This window comes from Coregonus lavaretus (genome assembly GCF_964263955.1).
Source record: "Coregonus lavaretus genome assembly, chromosome: 23".
NCBI classification, from domain to species: Eukaryota; Metazoa; Chordata; class Actinopteri; order Salmoniformes; family Salmonidae; genus Coregonus; species Coregonus lavaretus.
The window spans coordinates 12,738,884-12,766,845 of record NC_140010.1 but is presented as its reverse complement, the minus strand read 5'-3'; the positions used below and the strand labels follow the sequence as shown (position 1 = coordinate 12,766,845).

The 27,962-nt window shown below is 44.2% G+C and overlaps 1 protein-coding gene across 1 annotated transcript; it reads right to left on the bottom strand.

Moving 5' to 3' along the window:
• Positions 1–115: 115 nt before the first annotated feature.
• On the bottom strand, positions 116–27,874 carry npc1 (Niemann-Pick disease, type C1). The gene is made up of 25 exons (XM_084139842.1): positions 27,719–27,874; positions 20,965–21,093; positions 20,690–20,796; positions 20,304–20,467; positions 18,535–18,702; positions 17,218–17,467; positions 17,037–17,119; positions 16,524–16,894; positions 16,021–16,247; positions 15,643–15,743; positions 15,072–15,174; positions 14,730–14,919; positions 14,121–14,303; positions 13,860–13,974; positions 11,498–11,625; positions 8,374–8,508; positions 8,157–8,246; positions 7,864–8,054; positions 7,458–7,573; positions 6,310–6,439; positions 5,866–6,051; positions 3,762–3,993; positions 3,444–3,557; positions 2,542–2,704; positions 116–607 (listed from the first exon to the last, which is right to left on the bottom strand). Exons 1-25 carry the CDS (start codon positions 27,794–27,796, stop codon positions 528–530), a joined length of 3,834 nt encoding a protein of 1,277 aa, XP_083995968.1. The 5' UTR covers positions 27,797–27,874; the 3' UTR covers positions 116–527.
• Between the last annotated feature and the right edge of the window lie 88 nt (positions 27,875–27,962).

Below are 27,962 nucleotides of genomic sequence, written 5' to 3'. Positions count from 1 at the left end.
ACCAAACGGGGAAAAAAGGACAAAAACAGGGAGGGACTACCTGGGCCCATATTCACAAAGCGTCTTCAGAGTAGGAATAGTGATCTAGGACCAGCCCCCCCCCCCCCCCCCCCCCCCCCCCCCCCGCCCTGTCAACGTAATCATATTCATTGTGATCTAAAAGGCTAAATTGATCCTAAAATCAGTACTTCTACTCAGATGCTTTGTGAATACGGGCCCTGGACTTAAATGCAATTTTTTCATTTTCCGTTGCAAAACGTTTGCCACTGTGTGCACTAATGCATACTACCCAGAATTACCCTTGATAATTAAATAAGCGAAAGGAAGCACTGGACAAGGCCTCTGACAGACACCCCACACTGTTATTCCTGAGTTGCATCCCTGCGTTGCGCTGCGTAGTGAGTTGTTGATGAGTGTGTCAATAATCATAGAAACAGCTGCTCCTGTCGCACTGTGTCACCCCATACCCACACAGTCTCTCCCAAACCTGACAGGCTGGTTAGTTGGTTCATACCATTGTACTGTCTCTAGTTGAGGAGGCGTTCCCTTTCTGTGCCGGCGTAGCGCTTGTTGGCTGAAAACACCTTGGCCTTGTTGACCGAAGGACCTGAGGTGAGAGACAGACAGATGGTGTCATTTTTTCAAAGGCATAATCGTTTAGGACTTTTTGGAGGCAAACCCCCCCCCTCCCCCTCTTCCATGGAGTGTGAACATTGACATACAGACAAACTGGTACTTACTATGAGGCACTACGCAACATATTCAGATGTTAGGCAAATATGAACTTCACACCACACTTCCTTTTGTGGATAGAGGGTGCTAGTGAGCTTACAGAGAGGTGCTATAGCGTGCTGTTAGGAAGGGGAATTATACAGTGGGGAGAACAAGTATTTGATACACTGACGATTTTGCAGGTTTTCCTACTTACAAAGCATGTAGAGGTCTGTAATTTGTATCATAGGTACACTTCAACTGTGAGAGATTGAATCTAAAACAAAAATCCAGAAAATCACATTGTATGATTTTTAAGTAATTAATTTGCTTTTTATTGCATGACATAAGTATTTGATACATCAGAAAAGCAGAACTTAATATTTGGTACAGAAACCTTTGTTTGCAATTACAGAGATCATACGTTTCCTGTAGGTCTTGACCAGGTTTGCACACACTGCAGCAGGGATTTTGGCCCACTCCTCCATACAGACCTTCTCCAGATCCTTCAGGTTTCGGGGCTGACGCTGGGCAATACAGACTTTCAGCTCCCTCCAAAGATGTTCTATTGGGTTCAGGTCTGGAGACTGGCTAGGCCACTCCAGGACCTTGAGATGCTTCTTACGGAGCCACTCAGTTGCCCTAGCTCTGTATTTCGGGTCGTTGTCATGCTTGAAGACCCAGCCACGACCCATCTTCAATGCTCTTACTGAGGGAAGGAGGTTGTTGGCCAAGATCTCGCGATACATGGCCCCATCCATCCTCCCCTCAATACGGTGCAGTCGTCCTGTCCCCTTTGCAGAAAAGCATCCCCAAAGAATGATGTTTCCACCTCCATGCTTCACTGTTGGGATGGTGTTCTTGGGGTTGTACTCATCCTTCTTCTTCCTCCAAACACGGCGAGTGGAGTTTAGACCAAAAAGCTCAATTTTTGTCTCATCAGACCACATGACCTTCTCCCATTCCTCCTCTGGATCATCCAGATGGTCATTGGCAAACTTCAGACGGGCCTGGACATGCGCTGGCTTGAGCAGGGTGACCTTGCGTGCGCTGCAGGATTTTAATCCATGACGGCGTAGTGTGTTACTAATGGTTTTCTTTGAGACTGTGGTCCCAGCTCTCTTCAGGTCATTGACCAGGTCCTGCCATGTAGTTCTGGGCTGATCCCTCACCTTCCTCATGATCATTGATGCCCCACGAGGTGAGATCTTGCATGGAGCCCCAGACTGAGGGTGATTGACCGTCATCTTGAACTTCTTCCATTTTCAAATAATTGCGCCAACAGTTGTTGCCTTCTCACCAAGCTGCTTGCCTATTGTCCTGTAGCCCATCCCAGCCTTGTGCAGGTCTACAATTTTATCCCTGATGTCCTTACACAGCTCTCTGGTCTTGGCCATTGTGGAGAGGTTGGACTCTGTTTGATTGAGTGTGTGGACAGGTGTCTTTTATACAGGTAACGAGTTCAAACAGGTGCAGTTAATACAGGTAATGAGTGGAGAACAGGAGGGCTTCTTAAAGAAAAATGAACAGGTCTGTGAGAGCCGGAATTCTTACTGGTTGGTAGGTGATCAAATACTTATGTCTTGCAATAAAATGCAAATTAATTACTTAAAAATCATACAATGTGATTTTCTGGATTTTTGTTTTAGATTCAATCTCTCACAGTTGAAGTGTACCTATGATAAAAATTACAGACCTCTACATGCTTTGTAAGTAGGAAAACCTGCAAAATCGGCAGTGTATCAAATACTTGTTCTCCCCACTGTATATGTGATGTGAAAGGCCACACATTTACACACACACACACACACACACACACACTATGTGCACCTGCGTAGCTGAGCAGCACAGGGAGGAAGATGAGTCCGTGCGTGGCCCCCAGCAGCACCATGGCCAGGTACATGCGGAAGTAGAAGATCTGGAAGATCTGGGACTTGGACAGAGCCAGGATCAGGATCCCTCCAAACTTAGTCAGAGTGATGCCACTGAACACCTGGGAGAAGAGGAGCCTGGTTTAGTTACCTTCTGCTGGTCAGCATTCCCTCCAGTCAATAATGAGTCAAATAACCCGTTTCTAAAAACCTGAGTAAAACAAGGAAGTCATTTCTGGGGCGGCAGGTAGCTTAGTGGTTAAGAGCGTTGTGCCAGTAACTGAAAGGTCGCAGGTTCTAATCCCCGAGCCGACTTGGTGAAAGATCTGTCGATGTGCCCTTGAGCAAGGCACTTAACCCTAATTGCTCCTGTAAGTCGCTCTGGATAAGAGCGTCTGCTAAATGACTAAAATGTAAATGTTAGTTTCTACTTTCCTAGATATTTGATTCAAGCCAAGAATTCAATTTCACTCCACAGTTCTTTTTACGATACTATTTTTACATGTCAGATATACTGATAACAGACAATCATTGGGCAAGGGATGAACCAAATGCTTTTTCCTTAAAAATATTCAGACCGCGTGCTGTTTTTCTGGACAGAAAACAGTGTGCCAGTCTGTGGTGAACTACAAGAGTAGAGCTGGGGTGTATTCATTAGTCAGATTCCGTTGAAAAACATTGTCTGTTGCAACCTAAACAGTTTACTGTTTACTCTAGCAACCAAACGGAAGCAAACAGAACAAAACATGGAGGGACCTACCGGAATTTGTCCTATAGAAACAATAGTTTTAGTTACAAAACGTTTTGCAGACTAAACGTTTTGCAATGGAATCCGACTAATGAATACACCCCTGTACTTACTGAGCTGCCCATGTGGGCCAGAGCCTCCTCAGCCCTCTCCACCCTGGTACTCTTCACACTGATGGAGAAGGCCCTCACTATGTGACTGCAGAACTCCACAGAGATACCACAGCTCTGCAACACACACAAACTATTAATAGACTGGGAATACTGGGCTGTATCCACAACAAGGAGTTTTCTGCATCCTCTTGGTGTCAAAATATGGCAACTAAAAATGACTACCAAAACAACCCAGATATGCCAAGTTATAGGAAGACATGGTTCTGTCTTTATCTGAGATTTTTAAATCAGCTGCTATCAGCCTGTTCCTTCTCTCACCATGACGAGGTTGACGAGGGACACAGCGTTGAGGCTGATGTCCCATAGCCACATGACCCCGAACATGTTGACCAGGATCATGGCGATGGTGATGCTGACCAGCACTCCTGACCACAGCTCAAAGCCCAGCAGCACCGTGGTAACCACAAAGATGGCCGCCAGCGACACGCCCAGCTGGAAGACCGTGTCGTAGGCGATGGTCAGGTACTGCTCGTAGAACACGTAGAACACACTGAAGACGGAAAAGAACGGTTAGAATTGAAGACTAAACTAATTCAACCTCTGCAACATGACCATATTATAGGATGTAGAAAGCTACATGTTGTGAAGTGTGCATTTAAAAAGGTATAACATGCATTGCCCTAGTGGTGGCCACCGAAGATACTAAACAATTATTTGACCAAGAAGCAAAACAAAAAACAAACAGGGCAGCACTTTTGACTGGTCAGAATACATACAGATGGCATATTTCAGTGCTGGCATTTACCTTACATGCTGTGTTTAAATGTACTATACAACCCCTCTCTAACTCTTAAAACAGGAAGTGTTGTACATGTGAACAGGACCTAGATGTCAAGGTCAAACAATGCCAGAGAAAAACAATATGTTACAAAGGCAGCTATAACAACATGTTATGAGTGTGTGGTTATCTAGGACCGACTAACTTCTCTACCTTTTATGGTTATTTTAAGGAACAAAGACCCTGGACTTTGAGTCCTAAGAGACTACACAATTTAACAGAGCCGGTTCATTTAGCCAGATAATCAGGAACTCAGAAACAGTGTTTTAAGGGAGTATCTATCCCACTAGTAAAGATAATCTCTCCTCATGGGAGAACATTTTAGCAGGTTAGCGTTTGATCACTAGCTAGCACAGCCACAAAGTCATCAAATCTGCTTGCGGTACAGTTTTGGAAGCACAAGGACCTTATTATTCATATCAGTGAGAAATAATAAAAAATACAAGTTAAATTGATACACACCTTTGTAGGGTTAGGGTTCTTACACGGCCATATCTTCATGTTACAGCACAAAACAGAGGCGACCACCTGGGCTAACTAGCTATTTAGCGTACTCCGAACACCTGTGTGTAAACGTAACTGGGGAGGAAGTGTAGCTTGGAGGCACCCATTGCTGTATGGGTCTGTGCTAAACTGCTACAGTAAGTTTATTTCTTGCTGATGAAAGATAAGGGCCATATGTTTCGAAAGCCGTATCGCAAGCGATGATTATTGACATTTCTAAACATAACACAGGGACGGGATTGTAGTTCACATGAGCCAGTCGTGGGTGAAGCTGAGGGCTGAAAACTGTAGGGAGAAGGAAGAACGCCGCCTATAGTTTGAGAGCTATGCTAACCCTAATGACTAACCCTAACCTTAAATTTGCAGCTGGTTTATCTAACGGGAAATTGCTCAGTTCTGCCTCCAGGACAAGCCTCATGTCAACAAAACGTCAATAAAATGTAAACCTGCAACATTTTACCAGTGACTTTTATAGCAGCAGCTAAGCCAGTCACACTAACTCTTTTTTTTAAAATATAAATGTTTTGTTGTAATTTACCCCCTTTTCTCCCCAATTTCGATCTTGTCTCGTCGCTGTAACTCCCCAACGGGCTCGGGAGGCAAAGGTCGAGTCATGCGTCCTCCGATACATTACCCGCCAAACCAGCTTCTTAACACCCGCCTGCTTAACCCAGAAGCCAGCCGCATCAATGTGTCGGAGGAAACACCGTTCAACTGACGACCGAAGTCAGCCTGCAGGAGCACGGCCCGCCACAAGGAGCCGCTAGAGCGCGATGAGCCAAGTAAAGCCCCCCCCGGCCAAACCCTCCCCTAACCCAGACGACGCTGGGCCAATTGTGCGGCACCCTATGGGAATCCCGATCACGGCCGGTTGTGACACAGCCCGGGAACGAACCCGGGTCTGTAGTGACGCCTCTAGCACTGCGATGCAGTTCCTTAGACCACTACGCCACTTGGGAGGCCCCGCCTCAAACTTTCTTAAGTGAGGGTGATATGGAAACAACAACACTGGAGCAGATAACTCCTATCTGAGTGAGATAACAAGAACCCTTAACTAAAATAGGAGTTAGCCTAGTTTACCTGTAGGGGAAAACTTTGTGTCCCATGGCAGTTGTGATGTTGTCAGCCAGGACACGGGCCATCTTCATGGCGTCTATAAAGTCAGGTGAGTCCTTGAGGATGGAGTGGTAGGTCATGAAGTAGGTGGCCCCCACAGACGTGTCGTTCCCCTTTAGAACCACCGCTGAACTGTAGGCTGCGTGACCACTACAGGACCACAAAGACCAAGTTAGAGGCAGAGAGAGTCATTCAGTTCAAACTAATTTCAATTCCCTTAAACTGAATGAACAAAGAGTTTAAGAGTTCAACAGAGACAATTCTATCAGAGCTGTGGTGAAAAGCAAAAGTGAAAACTAAAGATTCAGATTAGTAGTTTACCGTAAACTCAAACCCGACATCCAATATTTCTCAATACACAATCCATTATGAACTATGCTTGGATTGCCATAGAGAAACAACAATTACCCTTTCCCACACTTGACGTTGGGGTTGTCTGACAGGAACATGGGTAGGAACTTCATGAAGTCCTGTTCCGTAGGCCTCAGCTTCCCGATCGGGGTCATGGGGCGGCAATGCAAACACGATGTGTCGACCACTGATGAGCGGAGACAAATAGGTACTTTAATACAATATTTTTATAAATTGCAGAAGAGGAGTTGTAATATCTACAGTGTGTTTGTGTTACCTGAGGCATTGCAGAAGGCCCCAGAGGAGTTGTAATATCTACAGTGTGTTTGTGTTACCTGAGGCATTGCAGAAGGCCCCAGAGGAGTTGTAATATCTACAGTGTGTTTGTGTTACCTGAGGCATTGCAGGAGGCCCCAGAGGAGTTGTAATATCTACAGTGTGTTTGTGTTACCTGAGGCATTGCAGGAGGCCCCAGAGGAGTTGTAATATCTACAGTGTGTTTGTGTTACCTGAGGCATTGCAGAAGGCCCCAGAGGAGTTGTAATATCTACAGTGTGTTTGTGTTACCTGAGGCATTGCAGAAGGCCCCAGAGGAGTTGTAATATCTACAGTGTGTTTGTGTTACCTGAGGCATTGCAGGAGGCCCCAGAGGAGTTGTAATATCTACAGTGTGTTTGTGTTACCTGAGGCATTGCAGGAGGCCCCAGAGGAGTTGTAATATCTACAGTGTGTTTGTGTTACCTGAGGCATTGCAGAAGGCCCCAGAGGAGTTGTAATATCTACAGTGTGTTTGTGTTACCTGAGGCATTGCAGAAGGCCCCAGAGGAGTTGTAATATCTACAGTGTGTTTGTGTTACCTGAGGCATTGCAGAAGGCCCCAGAGGAGTTGTAATATCTACAGTGTGTTTGTGTTACCTGAGGCATTGCAGGAGGCCCCAGAGGAGTTGTAATATCTACAGTGTGTTTGTGTTACCTGAGGCATTGCAGGAGGCCCCAGAGGAGTTGTAATATCTACAGTGTGTTTGTGTTACCTGAGGCATTGCAGAAGGCCCCAGAGGAGTTGTAATATCTACAGTGTGTTTGTGTTACCTGAGGCATTGCAGGAGGCCCCAGAGGAGTTGTAATATCTACAGTGTGTTTGTGTTACCTGAGGCATTGCAGGAGGCCCCAGAGGAGTTGTAATATCTACAGTGTGTTTGTGTTACCTGAGGCATTGCAGAAGGCCCCAGAGGAGTTGTAATATCTACAACAGGTGGACTGAGGCTTGACCCAGTCAAAGTAATCATCCAGCCACGATGACGGGTTGAATCCTATAGTGGTGCTGGGGGACAATAACATGGAGATTATTTGATCCTTTTCGATTGGAAGATATTCAAGAAAGTCTTAGAATTCCTTTAAACAAGCAGGTATTTGTCAATGAGTTCATTGCCATAACAACTGCAGCTAAACCCAGAGTTCTAGTCACCCCGTTTGAGCTAGACTGACTTCACAGCATAATACTCAACATGCAGTCCAAAGGTAAAAAGAGGGGAGGTTGCTGTTGCTTCACTCACTAGTTGCAGTTAAGGGAGGCGGTGTGTGAGTGCGTGTGTGAGTCTGTGTGTCACTCACTAGTTGCTAATGAGAGATGCTGTGTAGACCTGTTGGACCAGAGAGTTATTGTTGCAGCCCACCCCTCCACACACAGAGTTCTGGCCATCCAGACTCAGGTAGTCATGGCCGTCCTCCACCACGAAGTAGACCGGAGGACCCGTGTGGAGGTACGCACTCAGGTTCTTAAAGTAGTCCAGCACATACGAGTCCTATAGGATGGGAGATTCAATAGAGAGATGTCCAACATGATCCAAATGTCATTAGCCCACTGAGTGAGACTGGTGGGGTTATACGTACTAAAACATACTTACATCAGGCATGGAGAGCTTCTGGTCCAGTCCAATCTCTACCTTATTGGTGACAGCGATACTGAAGGACAGCATCCCCACAAACACAGACACCTGTCCAAGAAGAGGAGATATTAAAGATACACTATGGACGTTTAGTGGCTAACTGTTTACATCAATTGTTGGCTTGAATGCCGGCTCTATTGTTCATATACATTCAAATCTGAGTATCAGCACTCACCACTATGGGTCTGACCCACTCCTTGAGGATGAAGGGGGCGTAGATATTCTTGAAGAAGCGGAAGAGGAAGCCATCAGTCTTCTTCTCCTGGCCCTCTGGCAGCTTCACACAGCACACAATGTCCAGACGATTCCCCTGGGAACGCAACATGTTCATTCTTGAAACACTAATTAACAACGGCTCCAGAAATTACCTTCAACGTCCTTCAAACTGCACACAGAGACATACAAATTGTATCCATGAGTTTCTCAATGAGTTCAAAGCATGTGAATGCATCCAACTAGTATTTACAACTTCACAACTGGTCTATTCCAACCTCCAGCAGCAGAAGGCCCCAAGGACCAATCAGTAAAACAGGTGAGAATTTACTTCCATATTAGACAACTCCAGTGTCTCTCTCTATTAAAAGTGACATCAGTGCACTACTCATTTGAAGTAGGCCGTGATGTTCATGCTTAGACGGGCACGACATGGTAATAATGGACCAGGGACTTAATAGTGACACAGAAAGCTGACAGATACTCTAGCAAGCCAATCCTACCCTAGCCCCGTGAGTAATCACCAGTCTTCACCACTAATCACAGTCATCACCAGTCCTCACAGTCATCACCAGTCCTCACAGTCATCACCAGTCCTCACAGTCATCACCAGTCCTCTCAGAGGAGCAGCAAATAGTGTGTAGACATTTCTGTTCTTTTAATCCCCAGCCAGACTCACCTCTTAACAAACAGAGGAACAACACTAGCAGCCCAACCAACCCTACACCTTCCCCTTCTGAGTCACCCCCAGCCCGGAACCCTCCTCACCAGGACCTCAGTATTCCGGTCGGGAGCGTGAGGTCACGAGCTCTGCTGGTCGGTTACTGCGTAGCAACCTAGCTGTGCCAAAAGCCCTGGGCTGCCCTAGAAAGCCTATGTAAATTACGATCGCCAGAACGGCCAAACAAAACTTGGAGACGGACGTTTATTATGATCATGTTCACACAGGACCATGTGCTGACACAGACCAATCACGGGCCGGCAGGCTATGAGAACGCTCCCGCCCTCATGCATGCGCATCTAAGGGTGTGTTTTGTGCTATGTGGTGTGGTGTGGTGTGCTATGTGGTGTGGTGTGCTATGTGGTGTGGTTTGGTGTGCTATGTGGTGTGGTATGCTATGTGGTGTGGTATGCTAAGTGGTGTGGTGTGCTATGTGGTGTGCTGTGGTATGCTATGTGGTGTGGTGTGCTATGGTGTGCTATGTGGCGTGGTATGCTATGTAGTGTGGTGTGCTGTGGTATGCTATGTGGTGTGCTGTGGTGTGCTATGTGGTGTGCTATGTGGTGTGGTGTGCTATGTGGTGTGGTGTGCTATGTGGTGTGCTATGTGGTGTGGTGTGCTGTGGTATGCTATGTGGTGTGCTGTGTGGTGTGCTATGTGGTGTGGTATGCTATGTGGTGTGCTATGTGGTGTGGTGTGCTATGTGGTGTGCTATGTGGTGTGGTGTGCTATGTGGTGTGGTATGCTATGTGGTGTGGTGTGCTATGTGGTGTGGTGTGGTGTGCTATGTGGTGTGGTGTGCTATGTGGTGTGGTGTGCTATGTGGTGTGGTGTGCTATGTGGTGTGGTGTGCTATGCTATGTGGTGTGGTATGCTATGTGGTGTGGTGTGCTATGTGGTGTGGTGTGCTTTTATCCTCTGTCTAGTTCAATTCCTTTGTTAGTCCGTCATCACGTTTAGTGTTCTCCGTGGTTAGTCTGTCCTTATGTTTAGTGTACTTTTATATACTTACTGTAATGTGGGATTTTATATATTTTTATCCTGCTGGTTTTGTTGTGTATGTAAAGTGACTTTGGGTTTTGTGAAAAGCTCTTAAAATGAAATGTATTATTATCCAGATGAGAGCAGAGTCAACAAGCCTGTCAAGTGATGGAGGGGCTGACCAACGTCTATGGGGATGACAGAGTGGAGAACAGAGGATGACCGAGGATGACAGAGTGGAGAACAGAGGATGACAGGATGAGAGGGTTTAAGTGCCTTTGAACGGGGTATGGTAGGACTCCAGACCAAAGGACACATGTCCACCGGTCTAATGTTCATTGCTCGTGTTTCTTGGCCCAAGCAGGTCTCTTCTTCTTATTATTATTATTATTGGTGTCCTTTAGTAGTGGTTTCTTTGCAGTAATTCGACCATGAAGGCCTGATTCACACAGTCCCCTCTGAACAGTTGATGTTGAGATGTGTCTGTTACTTGAACTCTGTGAAGCATTTATTTGGGCTGCAATTTCTGAGGCTGGTAACTCTAATGAACTTATCCTCTGCAGCAGAGGTAACTCTGGGTCTTGCATTCCTGTGGTGGTCCTCATGAGAGACAGTTTCATCATAGTGCTTGATGGTTTTTGCGACTGCACTTGAAGAAACTTTCAAAGTTCTTGAAATGTTCCATATTGACTGGCCTTCATGTCTTAAAGTAATAATGGACTGCCGTTTCTCTTTGCTTATTTTAGCTGTTCTTGCCATAATATGGACTTGGTCTTTTACCAAATAGGGCTATCCTCTGTATACCTTGTCACAACACAAGTGATTGGCTCAAATGCATTAAGAAGGAAATAAATTCCACAAATTAACATTTAAGAAGGCACACCTGTTAATTGAAATAGATTCTAGGTGACTACCTCATGAAGCTGGTTGAGAGAATGCCAAGAGTGTGCAAAGCTGTCATCAAGGCAAAGGGTGGCTATTTGAAGAATATAAAATATAAAATTTGTTTAACACTTTTTTGGTTACTACATGATTCCATATGTGTTATTTCATAGTTTTGATGTCTTCACTATTATTCTACAATGTTAAACATTTAAAAAAATAAAGAAAAACCCTTGAATAAGTAGGTGTGTCCAAACTTTTGACTGGTAGTGTACATTAAAACCAGGTTGACTCTCTCAGGCAGAATGAAAACAACTACGTTAACCATGATCCTTTGCTAGTTACGGACACTTTTTTTGTGTCAGTTAGCCCTATTCAGCAATATGGCGCGCTTCAAATTAAAATACTTCCGGCTTCATGCGCCATCAGGAGTTTTCATAGAAATACATGGATGACCTCAGCGCGATCACCATCTACTAGTTTTAATGTCTATGCTCCTCACCTCCTGCCTCTTGGCGTCCAGGCCCAGCAGGCTGACGAAGCAGCTGATCTGTAGCAGGAAGTCAATGAACACAGCTAACCCAGCAAACAGGGAGAAGGTCCGCACCGCTGGCATAGTGGACAGGGCCCCTGGAGAGGAAAATAGTAGGTAACTCATTGACAGAGCTCCGGACTAAAGACTGTGGTTACAAAACATTTGCAGTCAATACTGAAATCCATAGAAATGACCTAGCTGACATCTTCAATTATCTACACCTAGTGTGTTGAGACATACTACTTGGATACATTATACAATATGTTTTGATTGTTGTATAATGTATGATAATTATAATTTGGTGGTTGCTTATATTTGTCCCATTTCACACATGTACAAGTGTGTTTTAATACGCATGTGTGAATTGGAAATGTTTTTTCTATATATATTTTTTATATCCCAACTCCCCCTGAGAAACCCTCAGAGTGGGGTCACAGCCAGGGTCTGCCATTATCAACGGCGACCATGGAGCAATTAGGGTTAAATGCCTTGCTCAAGGGCACATCAACAGATTTTGCACAGTCAGCTCGGGGATTCGAACTAGTAACCTTTCGGTTACTGGCCCAACGCTCTAACGCTAGGCTACCTGCCTTCCTTAGTATGCCAAGTAGTGTGTCAACACTAGAGGTGTTAAGGTAGGGCTGTGGCGGTCACATAATTTCATCAGCCGTGATTGTCAAGCAAATAACTGCCGGTCTCACGGTAATTGACCGTTACTTAACATAAACACATTTAGCATCTCCTGGCTTCCACACATATCATACAAGCCACTGATGCAGACCTTTGGAACATCTACATTAAAAAAAGTATAATAAATCCATGTAATATAGCCTACACCTTCACAATAAATCCATTATTCATTTTAGACAGGTCTAACGAAACATGATATGAAGAAAATGTAGTCCATTTCAGAAGAACAGAATAGCATACTCTTGAGTTGTCCTTATGTTAGGTCCTGATCTGGCTATGTCATATTGCTGTAGGCTACAATAGTTCATTTAGCAGACAAGATTTGCTTAGAATTTCGTGGCATTATTTTTATAGTATTTTATAGTAAGAATACAATTGAACAAAGCTGAATAAAATAGAATGGATATTTTCTCCAAACAACATGCAGCTATTCTGTGTTAAGCGGTTAACAAAGAAACAGGTACTCCTATATGCTTAATTTAGAGTTATTTATGTAACTTTAGTTGCGATACAAACGTTGGGTTATATGTTTTGATTTTTAATACATTCTAAGGCTGCATGATGCGACTAATGATGATTTGAAAAAAGTTGCATGAAAGGCATGAGCTTTCATTAATTTTTTTGTGCAGGCTGTACACACTTCATCAGTCTCTCATTCACAATTTGACAAGCACTTGATAATGCCTCGAATTTCTCGACAGAATCCTCTTTGTGTGGCCATAATGTCCCCTGAAAAAAAATCCATGCCTTTTACAGCCAGTGGCCGTTGTGCCCTTGGGCTGAATGTAATCATTATAATTCCCTTTTCCCTGCATGCTGAGTGCTCCGAAGCACCTCTCACTCACATGGCTCTCCGTCAGGTGATCGGGTCTTTCTCACAGGCTACAAGTGAAGACAGACACATCCGGGACGCAACTGCGCGCGTCCATATCCAATTCCGAGGCGCATATTGAAGATATTGGAAGAACTGTCCACATTTACTTTGTCAGCCAACAAGATGAGTAGGCCTAACGATCAGCAAAAGCACTAGCCTATGTCAATCTACTATTGACCTATTCTGTGCGAGAAATAAATATTCCAAACATAGTCTGGGACAGTTGTGGGATGCAATAGATCCCAAATAAATACAACCACTAGCATCAAAAAAACGTTTTTAAACAATGAGGCTGATGCAACAGATCAGAACATTTAGCTTAAAATGTTGATAAACTATTAGGCTATTTCTTCACATTATAAGCGCAGCAATGCGCACACGGCAGTAGGCTTAAAGCGCAAATGATTGTAGAAAGCTGATGGGATCCTCCTCTTTTTAATAGAGCCATCACTCTGTTTTCTCATGCAATTGCATAGCCTATAGAAATGTTGCGCAACATGAGCTCATGGGCTCTCATTAAGTGTTTGATTCGATTTTTTAGAACATTGATGTCAGAGTGATTAGAGGGACAATAGAGTGCTGAGTACCAGGCAGTTAGCAAGTTTGGTAGGCTACTAATGACCATCAGCAGCATCAGAGCTTGGAGAAGCCTAATTACCGTGACTAAACGGTCACATGGAACTTGACTGCCTTCATGACTCGTGACCGCCGGTGTGGCGGTAATATGGTCACCGTAATAGCCCTAGTTACAGGTAATTCTCGTACCCAGGAAGAAAGCCACTGTCTCAGAGAAGGAGGAGAGGAACATGCTGGGAGCCACGTCTCCAAGGATACGGCCTATCTGCTGGTGCAGCTCCTCTTGAGGCATCCGCTCATCCCTCTGTACAACACAACACACACAGGTGGTCAATACAGTGTGTGTATGTGTAAATGTGTGTGTGTGTGCAACAAACAGAGTTAACACTGGTGTTCACAGCTATGTCCAACAAATCATGGTTAGTGTAGTCAGACAACCATAATGCCTACCTGGTATGTCTGTACGATGATGAAGATGTTGTCGACGCCCACGGCCAGCACCAGGAAGGGGATGACCTCGATGACGATGAGTGTCAGAGGGACGCCAGCGTAGCTGAAGATGCCCAGAGAACAGGCCACTGAGCTCAGCACGATCACGATGCCTGCTATGCCCAGGGAGATCTTAGAGTCCACCTGGGAAGGGACAAAGACAATGACTTGCTCGCATTTGACATTTTAGTCATTTAGCAGACACACTTATCCAGAGCGACTTACAGAAGTGAGTGGATACATTTGCTCATACATTCACTCATATCCCTTTTCTGACATTTGAGTTCCTGAATGTATTATTAATTCATTATCAATGCTTTCTAAATTAGTTTTACCAACTCACATCGCAAATGAAATGATCTTCGCAAATTAAACAGATATCATGTTACTAAATGAAATGGTGACAAGGTGAACAGCTGGACAATACACTATTGTAAAGTCTGAGTTAGTCGTGTCACCAGTAGGCATCTGAAGCGGTGGATATGCCCCAGAGCCAGGGAGATGTAGACAAACATGATCTTACTAAATTAAAATCAACTATTATAATGTCTGAAGTTAGTTCCTACTAACCAGTACTCTCCTGAAGCTGTGGATATGTCCTAACGCCAGAGAGATGTAGACGAACATGATAGCATAGCTGACCACGACGGTGCTGAGGTCACTTTCGCTCTCGCGGTTGATCTCGTCCTCGATGCTCCGCTCAGAGTTAAAGGAGATGGTCAGGTTTGGGTTGCTATAGTTCTTCAGGAAGCTGATGAATCTGGAAACAGAGACATGGAGGGTGGTGTTATTGCAATGGCAACTCATGGCACAAAACCAAACCATATTTGACTTGTGAAATATGAAATTCCTTTACTCTATACACTAGCATCTGAAGGTTGATAGCTGACAAAGTATGAGATTATTGCTCACTCTTTCTCCCAGGCCAGAGCTTTCCCCAGCTTGACAGTGTCGTTATGGTAGTTGTTGACAGGGAACGTGATCACTAGAGCTGTGGCGTTGTTGTAGTTGGTGGCTGCAGTGGGGAAGAAAGATGCAAAGATGACATGGTCAGGGAATTTGTGTTGACAGTAGACACATTTCAATAGTCAACTACATTAAACCGTATAAAAACTACAATAAACTATAGTAAATCAATAGCGAAGATACTGAAGGATCGCATATCCCAAGGGATAGATTCAAAGCTGCAAACAGTCAGAGACAGCTAATTACATCCAATTATACACAGGTCAATTATCAAATACCTATTTTTTTGGTCTCTGCCTAATAAAAAATATAAAAACATTTGTGTTTAAACTGACTATATAAAAGGAGTTGTGCAATAAAGTTAAGCATTTTTAGCACTGACAAGTTTTCCCAATTCAAACATACAAATAATACACTTAAACATACCCACAGAAAAAGCAGCAAAAAATAAATACATTGCCCACTGACTAGTACATTATATTTATTTGTGTGATGATGTAAACGCATCCCCACTTACCATCATAGCCTCCCAGGACCAGCCAGGGGAAGACGGGGCCTCCGTAGGTGCCCAGGCATGGATCATGGAGCACACTGGTGTCGTTGAGGGATGCTGGGGCACTACACAGGAGAGACCGAGAGAATGCTTTAAGAACTGAGGTAATATACACAAATCGATGACTACTATTCACCATTTACAGCTATGAGTATTTACTTGCTGAAGGGAAATGAGGAGAAAGAAAGAGATTTTTTTAATGTGCAATATCAGAACCAATCTCTCAATGTGAATGATAGAGTTGAGAGTTGGAGAGGAACTCCAACTAGTATAACCTCATGAGTTCAGCTGCATTCCCCAGGTGCAGATGTCACTAGAGAATGTGTTCTGAGGGCCACCCACCTGACGCAGTAGAGGAAGTGTGTGTGGTAGTCTGCGAAGACGTAGAAGTCATCTCCTATGCTACGGTCCAGCTGTTCGTGGCTGTTCTGGAAGTAGTTGAGAACACTGAGGATGGTACAGTTGTCGTTGTAGGGGGCTAGCGGGGCCAAGCAGATATCCTTTAGGGTCACCTTCTGGTCCCCGTATGAGGCCACTATGTTCTCTATGTCCGTCTGGAGATCCAACACCTGAAAGATGAGAGATTGTTTTTCCCTCTAATTCTTCCACAAACTAAAGCTATAAAATGTCACATCAGAACTAAGGCAAGGACCAAAGATGTTTTCCTGAAGAGAAGAGCCTCCACAATTGGTCTACAAGAGCGAATATATTCTTGGCTCTCAGATAGTTTGAAGCAAATGTCCAGAACCCATAATCCCATTCAAAATGCTACAACAATTCCATCTGAAAGTATCAATCACACATCAATCAATCACCACCCAGCCTAGTTCCTCTACCTAACCCACCTGGTGGAGGACGTCCTTGTCCAGGGGGGCTCCAAAGGGCACGTCATCCCCCGTGGGGTACGGGGAGTAGATGGATTCTGACTGCAATGTGGTGGTGATGATGAGCTGCTCTGCCCTGAAGAAGGGTCCAAAGTGGCTGTCAAAGTAGTCTTTCTCCTGCCTGGCCTGGCTGCTGGGCGAGGACCACAGCTCCACGGGGTCTGTGGTGATCTTCATGCAGACCAGGCCCCCTGAGCATGCGGCCACTACGACCAGGCTGCCCAGGATGACCATGAGGGGCTGCCGTACACAAAACGAGCCCCAGCGGGTAAAGAGGTAACGCAGGGCGTTCTCGAAGCGCTCGCCCACTGTCTCGCCACACGATGCATCCACTGAGACAGAGAGAGGGAAGGCAGAAGGTTACAGGTCAGATTGCAGCAAGAGCAGGTTTGTAGGTGTCTCAATATTGAATATTGTGCTTGATTATTTTACAAGATGAGACAGAGTCACAACTCATGTCAAATAAAATAGTACCTTGTTCAATGTTTTCATTGTTCCGAGAGTGAGGGTTATTGCTGTCCAATATTGGGCCATACTCAGACTCTATCGTCCTTTTTCTAAATAAGAAAAATACACAAGCATTACATACTGCTCCAAAACAGCACTGATTAAAAGTGTGACTGAAATCTCAGCATCAGTGCCCCTCAGTCAGCACCTGTAGCACCAGGCGCCGATCACGGTTCCGATGAAGACAAGGAGGAAGGCCATGTAGGAGATCCACATGATGACGACCATAGCGTCTATGCCCAGGATGGTCCATGGTGGTGGCAGGGGAGGGGGGACAGGCTGGGGGCCACAGGCCTGGCTACAGTCCTGGCAGGAGCAGGGACCAGAACCGTCCTCCAGACCCTCAGTACAGCCGTATGTCTTGTTGTCCATGGGGGTCATACCGGACACTGGCACGTCTGGAGAGGTGGGGGTGGTACGAGGATGTTATTTGTTGTGATCATTAAAAAGGAACGAAGAAAGAATTAGACAGCAGTACTCAATATTGTGTTAATGTACGTATTACATACACTGAACAAAAATATAAACGCAACGCAATGTTTAGTGATGGTCCCATGTTTCATGAGATTAAATAAAACATCCCTGAAAGTTTCCATACGCACAAAAAGCTTATTTCTCTAAAATGTTGTGCACAAATTTGTTTACATCCCTGTTAGTGAGCATTCCTCCTTTGCCAAGATAATCCAGCCACCTGACAGGTGTGGCATATCAAGAAGCTGATTAAACAGCATGATCATTACACAGGTGCAACTTGTGCTGGGGACAATAAAATGCCACTCTAAAATGTGCAGTTTTGACACAGAACACCACAGATGTCTCAAGTTTTGAAGGAGCGTGCATTTGGCATGCTGACTGCAGGAATGTCCACCAGAGCTGTTGCCAGATAATTTAATGTTCATTTCTCTACTATAAACCGCCTCCAACGTCATTTTAGAGAATTTGGCAGTACGTCCAACCGGCCTCACAACCGCAGACCATGTGTATGGCGTTGTGTGGGCCAGCGGTGTGCTGATGTCAACGTTGTGAACATAGTGCCCCATGGTGGCGGTGTGGTTATGGTATGGGGAGGCATAAGCTACGGACAACAAACACAACTGCATTTTATCTATGGCAATTTGAATGCACAAAAATACCGTAATGAGTTCCTGAGGCCCATTGTGAAGCCCATTGTTTTTTAAGGTATCTGTGACCAACAGATGCATATCTGTATTCCCAGTCATGTGAAATCAATAGATCAGGGCCTAATGAATTTATTTCAATTGACTGATTTCCTCATATGAACTGTAACTCAGTAAAATCAATGAAATTGTTGAATGTTGCGTTTCTATTTTTGTTCAGTGTAATTTCACTGAAACCTGCGACATTTTAAAACAGTGAAATTACAGATCTGATGTACCCTTGTCGGGACATCCAAACCTTGTATGTACAAAGTGCAAATATTCTGTGTTTGTCCACATAATTTCACCTGAGAATATAGGGATGATGGGGAAGGGACTCTGTCCATTGTTGATGTTGAACATGTACTCGATCCAGTTGGTGCCGTTGCAGTCACTGGCGTCTTTCCCACAGAGCAGTGACAAGGCCTTCACGTTACTGGAGGGAGCCTGGACATCCTGACAAGCATTGTACATGGCTGCCAAGAAAGAGGACCAGAATTACATTATACACCTTGGCACTGACCGACATCTGTAGCATTATGTCAACAATAGTTATGTTAGCCAAGGGAAGGGATTGTGTTTTTCCACTCTTCACGCTGTGACCGTCAACTGCATTTTGCCAAATACAGCACAACACAGGGGTGTTAATCTGACCCTTAGTAACCCAAAGAATAGCATAATACAAGGAAATTAAGGAGTTTGTAGAAATCTACTTATCAAGATGTTCACTGGCACTGCTACTCAGTCAGCATACACTACATGTCCAAAAGTATGTGGACACCTGCTTGTCGAACATCTCATTCCAAAATCATGGGCATTAATATGGAGTTGGTCCCCCCGTCACTGCTATAACAACCTCCACTCTTCTGGGAAGGCTTTCCACTAGATGTTGGAACATTGCTGCGGGGACTTGCTTCCATTCAGCCACAAGAGCATTAGTGAGGTCGGGCACTGATGTTGGGCGATTAGGCCTGGCTCGCAGTCGGCGTTCCAATTCATCCCAAAGGTGTTCGATGGGGTTGAGGTCAGGGCTCTGTGCAGGCCAGTCAAGTTCTTCCACACCAATCTCAACAAACCATTTCTGTATGGACCTTGCTTTGTGCACAGGGGCATTGTCATGCTGAAACAGGAAAGGGCATTCTCCAAACTGTTGCCACAAAGTTGGAAGCACAGAATCGTCTAGAATGTCATTGTATGCTGTAGCGTTATGATTTCCCTTCACTGGAACTAAGGGGCCTAGCCCGAACCATGAAAAACAGCCCCAGACCATTCTTCCTCCCAATTTATTTTTACAGATGGCACTATGCAACTATGTCCCCGCCAAACCCAGATTTGTCTGTCGGACTGCCAGATGGTGAAGCGTGATTCATCACTCCAGAGAACTCCTTTCCACTGCTCCAGAGTCCAATGGTGGTGAGCTTTACACCTCTCCAGCCGACACTTGGCATTGCGCATGGTGATCTTAGGCTTGTGTGCGGCTGCTCGGCCATGGAAACCCAGATCATGAAGCTCCCGACGACCAATTATTGTGCCGACGTTGCTTCCAGAGGCAGTTTGGAACTCGGTAGAGAGTGTTGCAACCGAGGAAAGACGATTTTTACGCGCTACGCGCTTCAGCACTCGGCAGTCCCATTATGTGAGCTTGTGTGGCCTACCACTTCGCGGCTGAGCAGCTGTTGCTCCTAGACGTTTCCACTTAACAATAACAGCACATACAGTTGACCGGGGCAGCTCTAGCAGGGCAGAAATTTGCCGAACTGACTTGTTGGAAAGGTGGCATCCTATGACGGTGCCACGTTGAAAGTCACTGAGCTCTTCAGTAAGGCCATTCTACTGCCAATGTTTGTCTATGGAGATTGCATGGCTGTGTGCTCGATGTTATACACCTGTCAGCAACGGGTGTGGCTGAAATATCCTAATCCATTATTTTAAAGGGGTGTCCACATACTTTGTATATTTAGTGTAAGTCTCAAACTGTGATCTAGAGACTGTGCCCACTAGCTGGATAACGACCATATGAGTTGGCTCTGACAGCACAAACAGATCTGGGACCAGGAAATGTGCCCCCTCCCCTCACCATTGGCAAATGTCTGTCCAATGTAGTACTGGACTTCCACCACATTGGTCTCGTTGGCAGCTGTGTCATTAGTGAACTTGGTTCCATTCATAAAGTGACTCTGGTGGGGGCTGCAGGTTAGCTCACAGAACAGGTTCATCAGGTTGAAGAAACAGGCTGGGCATCTGGAGATGGAAAACACAGAGTCAGGATAAATGCACTTATTATCATCATCATCATCATCATCATCATTTATAGAGACCTTTAGAAGGATACAGGTGACAATGATAACATGCCAACAAAGCTACCTTACTGCCAAGGCATCTTGCTAAACTAAATTATAGCTATTACAGGGGTCTGTCCAAGTATGACACAAGTCCTTTTTGCAAAACCACCATGGTACATACCGAGAGAGGAACTGTAGGGGCAACTGAAGGCTCCCTTTCAGAGTCTGGAGCTGCTGGACATCACAGCACAGACTCCGGTTCCCATAGTCATAGCCTGGACACAGCTCCTACACACACACAACAAGAATGGTATAATTTCCATTACCTAACCTGGATTTACTAAAGTAAAACATGTGAGAGAGAACACATTTGAACGTAAGTCATGTGTCATTTCAGAAGTTCACAGAAGACATCTTGAGAACCAGTTCAAAGAAAATGTCTATGGTCAACCTTACCGTGAGCAGGTCATGGCCCTCTGCTGGAAGTGGGATGGGCGGTCCTGTATAGTTGCAGTTGTACTTCTTCCCCTGGACCTTCTCGGACTCCCCACACTCACCGTACCACACACAGTGCTGGGCTTGAACCTGAGAGGAGATAGGTAGGCTACTTATCGGAACTTCCAATTGGTGTTCTGTAGGCTACATACAGTGGCTTGCGAAAGTATTCACCCCCCTTGGCATTTTTCCTATTGGAATTGAAATAGATTTTTGGGGGGTTTGTCTCATTTGATTTACACAACATGCCTACCACTTTGAAGATGCAAAATATTTTTTATTGTGAAACAAACAAGAAAGTCAATACTTTGTAGAGCCACCTTTTGCAGCAATTACAGCTGCAAGTCTCTTGGGGTATGTCTCTATAAGCTTGGCACATCTAGCCACTGGGATTTTTGCCCATTCTTCAAGGCAAAACTGCTCCAGCTCCTTCAAGTTGGATGGGTTCCGCTGGTGTACAGCAATCTTTAAGTCATACCACAGATTCTCAATTGGATTGAGGTCTGGGCTTTGACTAGGCCATTCCAAGACATTTAAATGTTTCCCCTTAAACCACTCGAGTGTTGCTTTAGTAGTATGCTTAGGGTCATTGTGCTGCTGGAAGGTGAACCTCCGTCCCAGTCTCAAATCTCTGGAAGACTGAAACAGGTTTCCCTCAAGAATTCCCCTGTATTTAGCGCCATCCATCATTCCTTCAATTCTCACCAGCTTCCCAGTCACTGCCGATGATAAACATCCTCACAGCATGATGCTGCCACCACCATGCTTCACTGTGGGGATGGTGTTCTCGTGGTGTTGAGTTTGCGCTAGACATTTTCCTTGATGGCCAAAAAGCTTAACTTTAGTCTCATCTGACCAGAGTACCTTCTTCCATATGTTTGGGGAGTCTCCCGCATGCCTTTTGGCAAACACCAAACATGTTTGCTTATTTTTTTCTTCAAGCAATGGCTTTTTTCTGGCCACTCTTCTGTAAAGCCCAGCTCTGTGGAGTGTACGGCTTAAAGTGTTCCTATGTACAGATACTCCAATCTCCGATGTGGAGCTTTGCAGCTCCTTCAGGGTTATCTTTGGTCTCTTTGTTGCCTCTCTGATGAATAACCTCCTTGCCTGGTCCGTGAGTTTTGGTGGGCGGCCCTTTCTTGGCAGGTTTGTTGTGGTGCCAAATTGATTTAATGATGCTCCGTGGGATGTTCAAAGTCTTTCCAGAGATGTTCGATCACGTTCAAGTCCGGGCTCTGGCTGGGCCACTCAAGGACATTCAGAGACTTGTCCCAAAGCCACTCCTGCTTTGTCTTGGCTGTGTGCTTAGGGCCATTGTCCTGTTGGAAGGTGAACCTTCACCCCAGTCTGAGGTCCTGAGTGCTCTGGAACAGGTTTTCATCAAGGATCTCTCTGCTGCCACCACCATGCTTCACCATAGGGATGGTGTCAGGTTTCCTCCAGGCGTGATGCTTGGCATTCAGGCCAAAGAGTTCAATCTTGGTTTCATCAGACAAGAGAATATTGTTTCTCATGGTCAGAGTCCTTTAGGTGCCTTTTGGCAAACTCAAGCGGGGTGTCATGTGCTATTTACTGAAGAGTGGCTTCCGTCTGGCCATAAAGGCTTGATTGGTGGAGTGCTGCAGAGACATTTACATTTTACATTTTAGTCATTTAGCAGACACTCTTATCCAGAGCGACTTACAGTTAGTGAGTGCATACATTTCCATACTGGCCCCCCGTGGGAAACGAACCCGCAACCCTGGCGTTGCAAGTGCCATGCTCTACCAACTGAGCTACAGAGACGGTTGTCCCTCTGGAAGGTTCTCCCATCTCCACATTTCTAAAAACCTGTTTTTGCTTTTTCATTATGGGGTATTGTGTGTAGATTGACAGGGACATTTTTTTATTTAATCAATTATAGAATAAGGCTGTAACGTAACAAAATGTGGAAAAAGGAAAGGGGTCTGAATACTTTCCGAAAGCACTGTATACTTAAAAAAAAATCATATTAGCATTCGTTGTAGCTTAGACCCTGTTTCACATCATCTGTTGTGCCTGCCATCAGTTGAGACACAGCATGCTCTGGAATACAGGGTGGGTGTCATTTTAATCATAGAAATATAATTCATAGATTCAAAGATGGTCGTCAGTCCACCCACCATCAAATTACAATTTAAACGGTCATGTCTATTCTCTATAATTTCAATAGGTTTTCCTATGGAGGATTGACAGTATAATTTAAAACAGATATTCCCATTCAAGTCAACATTCTCTGATGTCTGGACCTACAACCATCTTTGTGGTACCATTTGAAAGTTGAAATTAAAATTATATTCCCATTTTAGTACATTCATCAGCCAAAACATGACACCCACCCTGTATTCAAGAGCATGTTGTCTCTCAACCAATGACGGGCACAACAAACACCTCAGATGATAGAAAATAGGGTCTAAGCTACAACATATACACATTTTTTGATAATTGACATTAAAAGGTTAAATAATGAAATATTGTGTCTTTAAAAAAAAATTATCTAGAAATTATTGAATAGTTTGACAACTCTGTTTGTAAGCTTTACATTCTATCAATTTCAACCATATATCTTTTCCAGTGATGAAGACATGGATGTGACATGGTATGGTGGGGTATGCAAAAGGAGTCACCTTGGAGCACCTTTATCTCTTGAAGGTTTTGGTCACATTCTGAGCACTTCTACTATAGACAAATATGTGTGGAAGGTTTCATTTCATTCAAATCAAAAGGGTTGCTGTCAAAAAGTGATAGAATTCAAATGATTTACCCAAACCCAAATTATATCATTGCTAAATTAAAGCAGAAGTGAGTTGACATCTTGTGCACCTTGGGGTTATTGTCACTATTTTCTCTGTACCACATCTGAGTGTAATATTAGCCTACTATGCACCTCAAAAGGCCCTGTGTTTCAGATCCTAAAATAAAACCTTCACTTCTGCAAATCAGAGGTCTTCCGCTTTCCAATTGTAATCTACTCTTGACGGTTGACTTCCTAGCACGAATGTATCCTGGTTGTACTGACTGATCATGCAGAGTACACACTGCGCCCTGTTCTTTTGCATATGTCACTCGACAAACTTGGTTGGTTCCTTTATTGTCACTGTCCGGTGTTTCATGTGAATCACAGTAAGATGCACTCTACGACCAGACTGAACTCACTAATTACATGTTGCTAATGGCATATTACTTCCAACGTGTCTCTCATCAGTTATTACCGAGTGGCGCAGCGGTCTAAGGCACTGCATCTCAGTGCTTGAGGCGTCACTACAGACCCCCTGGTTCGATTCCAGGCTGTATCACAACCGGCCGTGATTGGGAGTCCAATAGGGCGGCGCACAATTGGCCCAGCGTCGTCCGGGTTTGGCCGGTGTAGGCAGTCATTGTAATTAAGGATTTGTTCTTAACTGTCTTGCCTAGTTAAATAAATAAAGGTTAAATAAATAAATTACACTGGCATTTAAAGAGGGGTGTGTATGAAGACTTTAATGCACTTATTTTCTGCCTTTTCTGTGACCAGACCTTGTCTGTGCTCCTCCTAGTCTAAAGCCTTGTTCACATTGCTGAGCCTACACCACTGCGTACACACCCGTTGCTACTATGACAACTTGCGTAGCCATAGATAGACACAGCGAGGCATGTCTTAATGTGACCACGCCTCCGAGTAGGGTACAGCAGTACGAACCCACAACCCATGCTCTACCAACTGAGCTACATCCCTGCCGGCCATTCCCTCCCCTACCCTGGACAATGCTGGGCCAATTGTGCGCCGCCCCATGGGTCTCCCGGTCGCGGCCGGCTACGATAGAGCCTGGATTAGAACCAGGATCTCTAGTGGCACAGCTAGCACTGCGATGCAGTGCCTTAGACCACTGCGCCACTCCTAACCGTCTGTATTCTTTTTAAAAATATTATTCAATAAAAAAATTTGCATATGCTTGGTTGGTCATTTTTAACATTCTTCCATGTCGTCTTAAATCAACAAACTACATACCTAAAAACACTTTTATTCTAAAACGTAAAAATGTTAGCATGATCAGAGACTGTCGCATGGAACCTACATCACGATTATCAGCCAAAGAGCCGAAAAGCTGTGGTGTATTCATTACGGAAACCGTTTACCATTGAAGAACAAAACGGAAGCAAACAGAGCAAAACTAGAGTTTCTATTGTACAAATTCAGGTAGGTCCTTCCCCGTTTCGTTCCATTTCCTTCAGTTTAAGAAACACTTTGCAACAGAATACGTCCCTGTTGCGTACCATTTTTGTTTGAACAATAGTAGGAGAAAAGACCACCAAATTAAGTTTCATCAACTGCTCAAGGACCAGGTTAGACTAACCTCATCGGTTCAGGCTATTACGCCGTGGTGATGGAAAGCTGTGGCCTCCAGTTACTCAATACATTTAGCTACAGTGCATTCGGAAAGTATTCAGACCCCTTTACTTTTTCCACATTTTGTTACGTTACAGCTTTATTCTAAAATGTGTTAAATTGTTTTTTTCCCCCACTCATCAATCTACACACAATACCCCATAATGACAAAGCAAAAAACAGGTTTAGAAATGTTTGCAAATGTATAATAAAAAACGGAAATATCACATTTACATACAGTAAGTATTCAGACCCTGTATTCAGACCCTGTACTCAGTACTTTGTTGAAGCACCTTTGGCAGCGATTACAGCCTCGAGTCTTCTTGGCTATGACGCTACAAGCTTGGCACACCTGTATTTGGGGAGTTTCTCCCATTCTTCTCTGCAGATATGCCAAATAAGTTTAAAAACTACTTGAGGGCAAATAAATCAGATTTGACCATTCACACAAGTCGCATGGCCTCGAACCAGATTTGTATCCGATTTCAAACCACCTACAAAAGTGATTTGAAATGTGGCTTGAAATATCTGATTCCATGTGCTTTTTGGCTGGCTGTCCAGACTGCAGGAAAAATAACAGATTCAAATCTGATATGATTTAGATTTGTATTTGAGTAACTTCAAACTGACAATGTGAACAAGGCTTAAGCCTCTGTTCAGAGTCTGACACATTGTGTTTCTATGTGGGGCGAAGTTCAAAAGGTACCCGCCATCCACCACCAAACCAGCTGCCTAGGAGGAGGATGGCACACGTAACAGGCTAAGTAATGTCAAATGAAATTGTATTGGTCGCGTACACATATTTGCAGATGTTATCGCAGGTGCAGCGAAATGCTTGTGTTTCTAGCTCCAACAGTGCAGTAATACCTAGCGATACAAAACAATACACAAATCCCCCAAATAAATGTCTGGTTAAAGCAGGGAAATCCCGAAGAGCAACTCCAGTTACTTCCTTGACGATACAGGTCTCCCATTACAGTCGTTTTCAGTATCCAACATTTGTGTATTGCTACCCCATATAGCACTGTAGCCAAACATTCTGTATGTTAAAGTTAATTGCCCTTTTGCTGCATGTTGTTGTGAAGTGTATGGGAAATGATTTGACTATAGGAATGAGGTGGACTGATCAACTTATCTTATGGATGCAAATGACTGCGCGAGTACAAAGATAGCGCTTGTCAATTTAGACAATGGGCTATTGAATTCCATTCCACGAGAGAAAATCTGATCAAAACATGACAGTTGTGTTTGTTGGATTCATGTATTTTTAGCAATAGTTGTTTTATATTGAAGTAGGAGATGGAGGACGCGCATCAGTGGCTTTGAAGATGTCTCACTCTCACTTGAATCAGAGTACAGATTTTTGCATGTAAGCCCATGTCACGCAAATATTTGATTTGAGATAAACAGAGGTGGTTATTTGCTTTACCTTGCTGAGTAGCTAACGTTAGCTGCATTTGACGAATGAGTTTCGAGCTACATGACAATCCCGTGACAAGTGACGCAAAATATTTCGTAATGTCTGGGCGGTTTGCTTACAAGCTAGCTCAAAGAGCCATAATTAGCTTAGCCAGGAATCTCCTAAACAAGGGTTCCCCAACTGGTGTTTTTACAATCTTATGTCCAACAATAAAAAAGAACAATTTGGTTTTGTTCTTTTTTTAATTGTTGGACATAAGACTGTAAAAACAACAGCAAATCAGCTCCAAGTGACTTTACATTTTGGAAATCAGTTCCAAAGTATTGCCAAACAATAGATATATGTGATCGTATACAAATATAAGCAAGGTTTTAAATTACTATGTTTTAGTCAAATATATATTGCAGTCTACAAATTATTTGTAATCATGTTCCGGTCCCCTGACCATCCGCTCAATAAGAGATCGTCCAACGGCTGAATCTAGTTGATGATCCCTGTCCTAACACGGAGCACGATCACATGATGTCCAAAACTAGCTGCTTGTACAATTTGTAGCTGGGAGCTGAATCTAGTTTATTGATGCTACCTAACACTAACTAGCTAGTTACGTTAGCAAGATAATTTACGCTGAACAAACACACCACCTTGTAAACATGAACAGGACTTGCTTTGGGTAAGCGAACTTGCTAGCTTTTTGACACTGATTTAGCTCGCTTGACACACTTTAGTTAGTTATTAGGGGTGTGCCGTAGTAGCGTTAGCGTTACCGGTGAATGAATCAACAAAGCAAGCTAGCAAACGCTTACTGCAAGCAACCGGCAGCTTGCTAACCATACGCAACAAGAAGAGATTAGCTAGCTAGCTAGCTCAAGAAGTCTATAGAAAGCTATTTAATACGTAGGTGGACTTACCCATTTATAATGCCCCTCTGTCAAAATTATGAAGAGGAAAAATAAACATAAATTGCTTCTTTCTGATAAGAGCCCCATCCCTCTTACTGTCACAAATACTTCACTGGCATTCCAACTAATGACTATCGTTATAGTTAGCAATATGAACCCCCCAAAAAATCGGCGTTTCCTGTTATTGCGCTAGTCTTCTTCATTACGACATTGGTGACTGGAGAACAACCATTTGGCACACTGCTGCCACCTA